Source organism: Amphiura filiformis, chromosome 4 (assembly GCF_039555335.1).
Source record: "Amphiura filiformis chromosome 4, Afil_fr2py, whole genome shotgun sequence".
NCBI lineage: Eukaryota > Metazoa > Echinodermata > Ophiuroidea > Amphilepidida > Amphiuridae > Amphiura > Amphiura filiformis.
Window position 1 is genome coordinate 29,910,426 of NC_092631.1, and position 12,651 is coordinate 29,923,076.

The 12,651-nt window shown below is 37.5% G+C and overlaps 1 protein-coding gene across 1 annotated transcript in view; it reads right to left on the reverse strand.

Moving 5' to 3' along the window:
• Positions 1 to 251: 251 nt before the first annotated feature.
• Positions 252 to 12,651, reverse strand: part of LOC140150783 (uncharacterized) — a 32,352-nt gene continuing 19,952 nt past the window's right edge. Inside the window, exons 3-4 of the mRNA XM_072172901.1 lie at positions 9,240 to 9,321; positions 252 to 1,745 (exon numbers count right to left, since the gene is read on the reverse strand). Coding sequence (XP_072029002.1) covers positions 1,690 to 1,745; positions 9,240 to 9,321 — 138 coding nt within the window. The 3' untranslated portion in view covers positions 252 to 1,689. The remainder of the gene's footprint in view (positions 1,746 to 9,239; positions 9,322 to 12,651) is intronic.

Here is a 12,651-nt window from a genome sequence, read left to right on the forward strand (position 1 = left end):
CCAAGTTTTCGTTTGTGAGCAGGGGGAGGGGGTCACGGTCATATATATAATATATTCGTATTTGCTCAAACATAGCTGTGCTATCTAGTATGCGTTTGTTTCAAATAAAACCACGCGATTCGTGCTTGGTGAAATTGAATCGAATTGAAATTTAAAAAAACCTGAATCAAAATAACACTAAACGAACTTCACAAAATTCAAGATAGAACTTTACATATTATATACTGATAAAATCAACAAAGTCGAATACGTTTTGATAGTGCACGGCAGTCAATACTTATTTTATTATGTGACATCTGATTATGAATACAAAATCAAGTGAAATTACATCATATAAATTATATTGCTTGAACATAAAAAAATGCACGTTGACATTGCATGATCGGAATTTGATCAGCATCCAACTATAGACGAGCCAATTTACGTATGAGCTAGACATAAGTGGAATACCAATGATTTTGCTTGCTAGTGACTCTAAACACCCTCCTGAACAACATATCCAAAAAGGACAAAAACAGACACAGGGGAAAATGGTAATATACATCTATTCAAAATGGCCGCTAATGCAGGGATCAAATTTTACATTTGGGCGAATACGTATATAAAACCCATCTAATTATATTCCGTTCAGTATAGTTTGACCTATCTCCAATGTACAGTTCTTGAGTTATAGCATAAATGTCAAATGTTAAATTTTGGTCTCCACCATTGTGCATAGGAGTGAAAAAAGTAAAAAATGCTCCAATTTTGATCTCAAATTGTTCCGCTTGGAACAAAATTTTAAACAGAGGAATAGTTTGCTATATCTCAGGTATTTTGTTACCTGGGTAACATCACATAATAGGTCAAGGTTAACATGATTCAACGAGCTTTTCTTTTCTATTCTTTGGTTAAAATGTTTTACCTAACAGAACAATTAGAGACCACTTTGAACGAAATCGGAGCATTTTTGATTTTTTTTACACCTTTGCATAATGATGGAGACCAAAATTTGACATTTGATTTTAATGCCTATAACTCAAGAACTTTATATCGGAGATCAAACTATACTTTTTCTGAATCCCAATACTGAGCGAAATACAATTAGGTGTTTTTTTAAATCCATATTCCCCAATTCGGAAAATTAAGGCCTTTTGTTGTTGTCCTTTTTGGATATTTTGCTCAGGAGGGTTTTTAGAATCACTAGCAAGCAAAAACATTAGTGTTCCATTTTTGTCTTGCGCCCATTTTGGTGCACCCCATGAAAACCACATTATTCATTATCAGTTGGACCAATCAACAACATTGTTAGAATAATTTCACCACACAATTGGGGTGAATTATTTGCAAAGCTCCATTCTGATTGGTGATTAAAGTGACCCTGGGGTTTGAGAGACAACCTTTTTGTCTTTTATTGGTAATTTTAATTACGTTAGCTTTTTAATTCAGGTAAAATTAAGATCAGAAAGATGGTAAAATATCTATTTCAAAACCCAATTCTTTAATTTCTGAAAGAAACCAATGCCTATTGACTAGCGCCATTCGTACTATACAAGCATTCGATAGGTACAACATATATTGGAGAAAGCAGAAATTCGACACATTTTTATTTCAGGCAATTGGCCTAGCCGAATTTATGAATGGCATATGGTGGTGTGAGCCAATCTGAAAATCCGGCAACACGAGTTGAGCTCTGCATTCCTAAGTAGCCTAGTCACACATGTCACATGCGAGCATAGTAGGAGTGAATGTTATGTCAATTTCATCTGGGGAAATAAACAAAAATAGAATAAATTATTTATTATAATAATAATAATAATAATAATAATAATAATAATAATAATAATAATAATAATAATAATAATAATAATAATATTGACACTGAAGGGGGAAAGGTCACAGAGGGGTCAAGTAGGGCAAAAATGTGATTTCAGCTACAGATTACATGGTACAATAATGAGATTTGTACATTGACCTCATCTATAGACGGTGCATATGGGGTCCTCACCGATTTGGGTTCAAAGGTCATTAAGGGGGTATTTCCGGTGTATAACCAAATACCTTCAAAATGCTTCTTCTGCTACATATTACATAGCACAATGACGTCACTTGCATATGCATCGGCTTTATCCAGTGCCCATATAGTTTCTTCACAGAATTGGGGTCAAAGGTAATTAAGGGGTGAAATCCTACAATTACATTATCTGGACATCCGTAAGGGGTATGAGGCTTAAACTCAGTGACAACAAATCTCATGACCAGGGGAACAGTTTGCAGGGGTCAGAACAAAGGTCATGCAGAGGTCAAATTTTAGAAATGCATTTTCTGGATATCTGTAAGGGGTACGGGGCTCAAACTCGGTGACAAAAAACTTAATCACCAGGGGAACATTTTGAAACATTTTGCAGAGGTCAGATACCTCCACAACACGCCCCAGCTTGGTTTGTGGTCTATGGCCACCATTTGCCACTAGTTCATATTTGAATTGTCAAATTTGGTACAAAATACACAATTATGTTGTGAAAAAGTTTTCCCTGTTTGTAATTTGTACTGCGCAACTCTGATATATGTGACCCGTTCTGACAAAACCAGGAACAAGTTTTGACATTTCATGATTTAAATACAAATGTAATCACTAGACAATAAGCTTTAAAATGGTACCAAAATTATATAAACTAGCGGGTCCCTGCTAGTTGAGTAAACGGGAGCGGTTAGTAAACGGGAGTGGTTAGTAAACATGGTAAACGGTGATGATAATCATGGTGTCTTGTATATAGATTATTCATCCAGTATAGTAAATGATCATGTTAGCTTGATAATCATAAATATCCAGACCTGTGATAATGTTGTTACTCATTCAATCCCTCAGATTATACTTTTGAAACAGTTCGTGACAAAATGATTGATTTTAACTTTATCCCAACAAACATAAAACATTAAGGTTAAAAGAGGTTGGTAGAAAACATTTCAATATCGGGTTATAATAGTATAAAACATGTAAGCAACATCTTAAAGTTGCTGCAAAACATTTTAAGCGATTCCGTAAATTGTTTATAGCTAGGCCTATATTATAGCCAGGATTTAATTGCGGGACGCGTCGACAGGCGCCGCAGAATTTCCAAAATGTGGACTTTCACCCACCCCTAACATTAAAACCTTTTCGGGCTATACTGGACAGTTGAACGACTAATTCGGTCCCTGTTGGCTACAATTTAACATTCTCTCTGAAAAGTGTACTTTTTTGCAAATCTTTTACCCAATGACCCCCTTTTTCATCAGCTTACACCGATGATCATCCCGAAATGGCTTCAAGGCCTTTAGGCTTACTTTGACCAAGTTTCCAATTCTGAGGGGACACAACCCCCTGCACGGCGCGCGACACAATGGTACTTCGTGGCCATTCAAAAAGGTGGCGGCAAGAACTTCGAGTGTGCCCCCCCCCCCTTTCCCAAATTCCTGGATCCGCCACTGTCAGTCACGTACACATACGTAGGCCTACGCGGGGTAAGCCAACATTAAGTGCGTCCATACCATATGCGGCAATGCGGGTGAATGGTGCCGTGTACGCGCAGGTGCGTGACTCACCACTTACCTCGCGTGTTGTACATTTGACGCATTTGCTGTTATGACCTGACCCATAAGGTTATTGACCTCAATGGCCTAGCAACCAACCATTTTTTTTGTTATTTCCATAGTGATTGAATAGTTTGGCAAAATGAACGTCAGATGGTTTAATGGCAATATATACCAGATCAATGTACGAATAAATCAGAGTTGAAAGTCAAAGCGGAGCCTATTCGCGAACAAGATTTAGCGACTTCCTTGAGTAATGGGCCAATTAGTGTCTTGCCTTAAACAGGATTGAATACATGTTTTAGGGATTATTATGGGAGAGCGTTTAATTTATTTTTAGGTAAATACCACTTTAAATTTTATAGCCGAATTACACAGTATCCCTTTAATTTTCATTTTTGACTACGTCATGATAATGGGCTGTCCTGATTGGCTGCCTTTGCCCGTGCGTGGTGACGGAAAACCGTCACTTTCTTCCATTATGGCAGGTAAGCATAGGCCTATTCAAATTTGTATAATTATTTCTGTTCAGATTTCATTATTTTTAGTGTTAGCAATCGGTTTAGGAATTTTAACGATTTTAAAAATCGTTTCACATTACTGTAGGGCATTTAGTATTAGGGAAATTTATGAGCAAATGGTATGGAATCAACAACGAAGGAGGGATTTGGACTAGAGGGAGAGAAGTCTGTTTGGCAGGAAGGCCGAGATTGAAGAAAGAGAGAGAGAGTGTGTGGGAAAGTACGAGAAAAGTTGAAGTGGAGGAGCGACGAGCTACTATTGATACAGAAGTGAGGACGTGGGAGGGGGTTAATGCAGCGAGAGTGAAGATGTATGTGCGGGGTATGCAGAAGGATAGATGGGAGTGGAACTTGGTTGAGGAATGGGTGCTCTATCTGATAAAAGGCTGATATTGAAGAAATAGAGAGGGCATAGAAAATTGGGAGGAAAACTTGAAGTAGTTAAATTGAAGAGCTATTTTTGATGCAGAGGTAGAAGCATGGGAGAAAATTAATAGGAGCGAAAGACAATAGATAAATGTTCAAAATAGGGAGAAGGAACAACGAGGGGAGGAATTGAGGGAGATGATAGCAGAGGTATATGACAGGGAGGAAGGTTGAAGCAGAAGCATAGGTAAAAGGGTGAAAGTTGTGCAAGAGCTGAAGGAGAGGGAGCATAAGAGTGAGAGAGAGGGAGAGAGAGAGAGAAGTGGGATATTGGGCGATTGGATGTCCAGAAAGCGGAGTGTAATAGACGAAGTAGAGAGCTTGAAGGGAGAGCTGTTGAGTTGAGTGATGAGGCAGCTAAAAGTCCAACGACGACGTGTTAAGTTTAAGGACAAGAAGGAGGCCTGCCAGCGCGTGTTAAGAGGTAGACAGACAGATTTAGAATGGGAGGCGGAGTTGATGAAAAGGAAGTGAGGACTGAGAGACTTGGAAAACCAAGAAGAAGAGAAAGACAAGTCAGTGTGGGGGCACGGGGTGGCATCTGAGGGAGTTGATGGTGTTGAGAGAACAGCGAGATGTAGGTGACGAGTGCGACGTTGAGGCAAAGAATGAGAAGCGTCCGTTGGAATTTGATGGAAAGACCCCATTGTTACGAGTCATACTAACTCAAGGCCAAAATCACCTTTTACCACAATTTACACGAATGCACAACAACAATATATTGTTTAAAACATGGTTTAAAATAATACAAGTTTAAGTGACCGTTTATGGTTCGAATTTCAACCAGCCTAAGCATGTAGCTCCCGTGGCCCAGTGGTGAGGGTGCAGGTCTCGTAAACATGAGGTCCTGGGTTCGATTCCCGGGCGGGATCACTTTTTCTACTTGTCTCCTTTATTATTTGTGACGGCGAACCTGGTTAAAAATTATGTTTATTTATATAATTCCTGTCGATCATGCCACTGTTTTTCCATGTGTCATTTCCTCACAGGGAGGATGGCAACTTATTTCTCGCATTTACGGCCCTAGCTACTATGGGCTATTTGCGGGGAGGAGATAAGTTTAAGTGACCGCTTATGGGTTCGAATTTCAACCAGCCTAATCATGAAGCTCCCGTGGCCCAGTGGTTAAGGCGCATGTCTCGTAAATCTGAGGTCCTGGGTTCGATTTCCAGGCGTGATCACTTTTTCTACTTGTCTCCATTATTATTTGCGACGGCGAAACTGGTGAAAAATTATGTTTATTTATATAATTCCCGTCGATCATACCACTGTTTTTCCATGTATCCACTTTATATAATCAGGGATTTCCCTAATTTTGCAATACACTGAACTTTCTGGAATAGCAGGGAATTTCCAAGATTATTGATAATTCTGATTGAGTTTGTTTACTGTAACCAAAGGGGTTTTCCCTAACACATGTCATAACACATAAACTCTTGGTTTCCCCTTTCTCTTATCTCTCATTAATACTTTTAGGGGCTGTGCAATAATTATGAGCCCGGGGGGGGGGTAAAATTTCCGAACGGCCCGCCAAAATATCGCTTGCCCCCCCCCCCCCTCGGCCGGCCAAAAATCGCTTGCCCCCCCCCTCGTCCCGCCAAAAAATCTTTGCCCTCCCCCCTTGCACATGCCAAATTTTTGGGATCCCAATTTGCAAACCTTACATGGTCTAGATATATGTTGCGAGCGCAGCGAGCAGGAAAACTTGCATATTAAAGCGTTTCCGTAAAGAAGAATTACGCATCGCACAGGAGAAAGACGAATTCCGCGTACACTGGTATGTAATGTGTTGTTTGTACTGTTTACACTGACTGCTCATATCCATAAGTACCAGACTTGAGTCCTGTTGATCAGGGACAGTCTGTGAAAGACTTTATACAATCTTATTGCTAGTCTTCGCTCCGCCTCTCGTGAGCTGAGCATCTTGTCGTCCCAAAAAGCAGGACTAAATCCTTCGGCGACTGGGCTTTTTCCATCGCGGGCCCCAACCTTTGGAACAGTCTGCCAATGGACACACGCAAAGCAAAATCCATAGAGCAGTTCAAGTCGTTGTTAAAATGTACCTGTTTAATTTGGATCTCTAATTTGTTCTTTAGGGTCATATAATGTGTTTCATATTTTTATTGATTGCATCTTATTATGTTCTTTCTGGTGTTATTGTTTGCATGTTATTATGATCGTTGTATACATTATTTCACGAGGGTAGTTTCTTGCTTGTTGCCTCGTTTTCCGCATCTTTCTTCCTCATGCAATATTGTTTGATCATTAGGACCATTCAGATTGTCTTTATATTATGATTTTTTTGCTTTATATTGCTAATCAATATGAATGTAAATTAGCTTTTGGTAGTGGGTAGAGCTATATTATTATTATTATTATTATTATTATTATTATTATTATTATTATTATTATTATTATTATTATTATTATTATTATTCACACCATGGAAAGACTTATCAACTTTAAGGCATGTAATGAATACAAGCAGTGGACGAAGGAAGCTAGCAAGTAACACTTTTTACTTGTTGAGATGACGCCCTGAAAAATTTGAGTGTCAATGACGTATATTCTAGTCACCATGAATGATTGATTTTTCTATCCTATTTCTTCGTAATCCTTTAAGGGATCTAAAATGAGCGTTTATTGCGTTTCGACAGTATTTTTTGAGGACATGAGAGCACCTCAGACCTATCGAATTGCATTCTGAATACGAAGCATGTCTTTCTGATATCAAATAATTTTCATTTTTGAAAATCACAATATAATAAATTTTATGACAAATTATAAAATTTGATATTTTTCAAATTTTTGATATATAACAGTCCTCGAAGTAAATTATATAAATCTAATGATATATTCTTAAAGTGTATGTAGCAGGGAGGAAAAGCCGACGGTCAATTGAAAATTTTGACCTTTCATATTGAAGATATGGATTTTTTCCAAAAAGACCTAATTTTTTGGTGTTTTGGGAAAAAATCCATATCTTCAATACGAAAGGTCCAAATTTTCAATTGATCGTCGGCTTTTCATCCCACCTACATACACTTTTAAGTATAAATCATCAGATTTATAAAGTTTACTTCAAGTACTGTTAAATATCAAAAATATCAATTTTAATGATTTGCCATAAAATGTGTATTAAATTGCGAATTTCAAAAATCAAAATTATTTGATATCAGAATGACATTCTTCGTATTCATAATGCAATTCGATATGTCTGATGTGCTATAATGTCCCAAAATAAATACTGTCCAAACGTTCATACCCCAGCCCTTAAGGGGTATGAACGTTTGGACAGTATTTATTGTGGGACATTAGAGCACATCAGACATATCGAATTGCATTCTGAATACGAAGAATGTGATTCTGATATCAAATAATTTTGTAATACACATTTTATGGCAAATCATTAAGAATTGATATTTTTGATATTTAACAGTACTCGAAGTAAACTTTATAAATCTGCTGATTTATACGTGTATGTAGGTGGGATGATAAGCCGACGATCAATTGAAAATTTTGACCTTTCGTATATATGGATTTTTCCCAAAACACCAAAAAAATTAGGTCTTTTTGGGAAAAAAATCCATATCTTCAATATGAAAGGTCAAAATTTTCAATTGACCGTCGGCTTTTCCTCCCTGCTACATACACTTTAAGTATATCATTAGATTTATACAATTTACTTCGAGGACTGTTATATATCAAAAATTTGAAAAATATCAGTTTTATAATTTGTCATAAAATTTGTATCATATCATGATTTTCAAAAAATGAGAACTATTTGATATCTGAAAGGCATGCTTCGTATTCAGAATGCAATTCGATACGTCTAAGGTGCTCTCATGTCCCATAAAAATACTGTCGAAACGCTCAAAACGCTCATTCCAGATCCCTTAAGTCCCTAGTACACAAATTCCCAAAACAAAATATTGTCCCATGGGTGGCGAAAGGTCATTGAACTTCACATGGGGTCAAATTTTAAACTTCACCAAGTTGTGTCGAAAACATTTCTAATGTATTCCTCTGGTCATAAGGATTCAGAAAATATATAGTTTTACCTAGATCTAGGATGTACAGTTCTTGAGTTATTACCAAAAAAGCAGAGGATGATTTAAGGAAGCCCCATCATGCACTGTAAAAGTGTTATCACTAGAGTTTCAACTGCCACTTAAAATTCCAAATCCCATTGAACTCTGTGCAAAAGATGTTGTTTTAGAATTGCCCGTGTGTCATTATTACTTGGTCGATTTCAGATCTAAAGTGATGTATGCAAGAAGGATAATTCACACCTTCTGTAGATAACATAAAATGTGAAATCGACCAACTTTTTGAAGGTGTTTTTATTGTAAATATATCTGTCCAAATTCAAATTTAACCATGCACGTGTGTATGCAGTGGGCGGACAGTGGTGTCATGTTCACTCACACAGCTGTGCTAACCGCAAGACTTGCTGGGAAGTGCTTAAATCATCCTCTGCCAAAAAAGGTCAATGGTTAACCACTGTCCTTTTAAACTTGCTCCGATTTTTTATGAACATGGTGTTACATACGTAGATTAATAGTGTGTGAGGGACTGAACATTTCAGTCTGAACTTGGAGCCGTGGAAGTGTGGGGTTCCTGTGGTGGTTTGTGAGCGGGTGCCTGTAGTGTATGCGGGAGTGATGATGACTGGAAGGCAATTTTGAGTGGGTATTCTTTGGATATAGTACATTTTTCTCCATAATTGTTACAACATACCACTAAATTCCTCTTCAAGTGCATTTGCAATAAGATTTTGCGGGGCTGCAAGGATACCGGCTGGAAACATTCGATCAGTGCACTGCATAAGAACAAAACACAGAAAACAAAACCGTGATTATTTGTCTTATCTTATAATGATGGAGATCTTGGCCTCATCATTGTTACGGGTCGCAAAGACTCACACCTAATACCTTTTACCAAAGGTCACACATGCAGAACAAAACACACTGTTTGTATATGCGTGTACATAATAATCACATAAATCACATATCTTTTTACAACAGATTAATTACCAGATTCTAATTCTTGATACAAAGTTTTGTTGCAAAGCTGCAGACGGCTCTCTGACATATATCCTGTTTCAAACTTGTTCAGCGAAGCTTTCTGTTGACTTGAACACATAAATCCTTTGCGCGGTCCCTCGGGTTTATGCATAATGACTAATGTGGATTATGCTACTTTTAATTTACTATAGTCCGGCTGCCAGTATGTATGACATTGTTTTGGTGTCCATAATATTTTTTTTGATTGATATTGCTTCTCAAGACCAACATGACTCAAAAATAAGTTTACTGGACCTCTGTCAGCATTGAGCGTTTTCAGACATGGTGTGTCAAAGTTCATACAGAGGCCAAACTTCAAACTACACAAATGTTGTTGAAAAGTTCTCCAAATTATTTCTTTTTGTCATGGCGATCCAGAAAAAGTATACTTTAACCTATCTTTGACATTCCCTTCTAGAGTTATAAGCAGAAATGTCAAAGGTCACCATTTGACCTCCACAGGGGTCAACACCTGAAAAATACTCCCAGAAACACTGAACTGTGTTCAGTGAACACCCTGTGAACAAATCTGCTCAGCTGGCCGAAGATCTGTCATGATTGAGAAAGACATGTTCATCTAGCATGACGCAGTATCGTTATTTACAAATACACCCATAGACAAAGCACTTGAAGTCATCAGAGACAGACTTGCAGATGACAAGACTTTTGAAAAAGCGGACACTTCTCAGCGCAAATGACATCATGAGACATCCTGAAATTCATTTTAACAACGATATATTTTACTTTCAAAAGACCAATATACAAACAACTATTTAGAGCAGGGATGGGAAGGCCGGTGTCTCAAATAATGGCTACTTTCTTTATATGGAATTTTTGGATCAATATGCCATTGCCACAGCTCCCATTGAATGCCAGTCAAGCCTTTGGAAACGATATGAAGATGACTTTTTGGAGATTATCCATATCGGAAGTGCAGACAAGCTGATTGACCATCTAAATCAGTTCGATAGCACAGGGATATCAAGTCACTTATGAAACAGAGGAGGAGGGGAAGATTCCGTTTTTAGACTCTTATTATAACGAAAACAAACACCGACCAATACCTCAATTTTTAATCCCATCACCCACTTCATCATAAGCTAGGAGTCATCAGAACCCTTTTGTACAGAGCAGATCGCATTGTTACCGAGCAAAAAGATAGAGATAAAGAGGCCACATATCAAACAGGCACTATAAGCAAATGTGGTTACTCAGACTGGTCGTTTGAGAGAGTCAAAAAGCAACGCACCAATAAAACCAAAGAACTCGGACGATCCAAAATCTCGGGGTATGGTGGTTATACCATATAGACGAATCCAAGTAGCCAAGTCATGGTCAGGATTTGGTCGGACATCTTTGGGTAGCAGCTAGCACCAACCTGATGTTTTGAGCGTTCAATTGTGCAAATAAAATCCGCCTAATACCTAGAGAAGATGCAAGGACGAGGAGGGTTAATAGAATAATAGCTAATAATATATATAATAATTCCGCAGGTAATCCCGTCGCATCTATTCATACATATAGTCCTTTTGTTCGCAAGTACGTCAATGCATAGATACCGCGTATAGTTAATCCGATTATTAATATGTCACTTCAACAACGAATAGACCATGCTGTGTGTTTTGTCGAAGGGAACTGTATTGTGTTATTCTTTTGTCTACCTGTGTTTTCGCGAAAGGTGTAAAACGGGTGATGGAATGCAGTTTAAAATTTCCGCCAAGGCCGAATAATTTCACATTTTGAGTGCATTGTAGCCGACGGCTACCCAACTAAAGGCTGCTAGTCAGGTGTAGGAATGCGTGAATTTAGATTCGTCTATACGTGCAGAGTATATCAGAGAGCACCGTATCTCTGCAGCAGTGAAGCCACACACCACATTGAGGAAAATGTTAGTTCACCCTAAAGAAACAACAAGATGTGTGCATGCACTTCCATGTCGCAACTGCACACACATATACGCTCGTTTATTGGGGAAACAGGTTTGGAATAAGAATGAAAGAACATCAGAAAGAATCACATAATATAGGCAGGTATATCCCAGGAAAAAACTAACACCTACAGGGTGTAACAATAAAATGTGTACAATTGCATTTTGACTTCTCAGGAAAAAACTAAAAAAGTTACGGCACAAATGTTATATGCAATTGAATCAGTAATATCTTGACTAAAAGAAGACGTTTATTTGATTTCTCTACTAGCTTGGGTTCAAAAGTTATGTCCGATTAATTAAACCGTCCAGAAAACGTGTTGGGCCACTTTTGCCATGTTAGCGTATATCAAGTTTGAACCGCGTAGATTGTGCTTATCATGATTAAACATCAAAGAACTGACACAAAAGAATTATAAGTGGTGTTTCTTAATTAACATGAACTTAATAATAATATGATATTTCTTTAAAATCTATAAATGAAGTCATGATATTTCTTTCAAATTATCTTATAAATAAAGTAATTTCTCATATCCCTGAAATATCATTGGTAAAACTGAGAACAGTTTTTGCACCCATAAGTACAAAACAATAAAAAATTGAAATTAAGTTCAGCTGGGCTTCTAGCTGTTCTGGGGCGACCACTATTGCCAGCATTTCTATCAACAAATTTTACATACTTCTCATAGTTATATGTAATTGTATGCCTTGATGGAAGACTAGAGTTGGGAAAATGAGATATAAACAATCTTATGGTTTCTGCTTGACTCCATGTGCTACCTAATGTAACAAACATAAAAATGCGCTCTTCAAACGTAAATTGGGGTTGAAGTTGTTGAGCTGCAGCTACGATTTCTACTAAATGAGGTTGTTATGTCAGTGCTTAGTTCTGACTTTCAAAAACTCAAGGAGATATTCTATTATGTTATCATTTCTACCACTTCGAAAATACCCCATTGTTTAAAACGACTTATCATAAGAGCACCGTCCAACTGGTCCATGGTTCAACTCTATTCGGTCAATTTTAGACAAAAGTGAGAAAAGTGGTTTTAAGACTAGGTTGCATAATTGGCTATATCTTCACTTGTATACCTACGATTTTATTGGAAAAAAGCTTATTATGGTGGCTAAAGAAATTATCTTGATGGACATATAAATA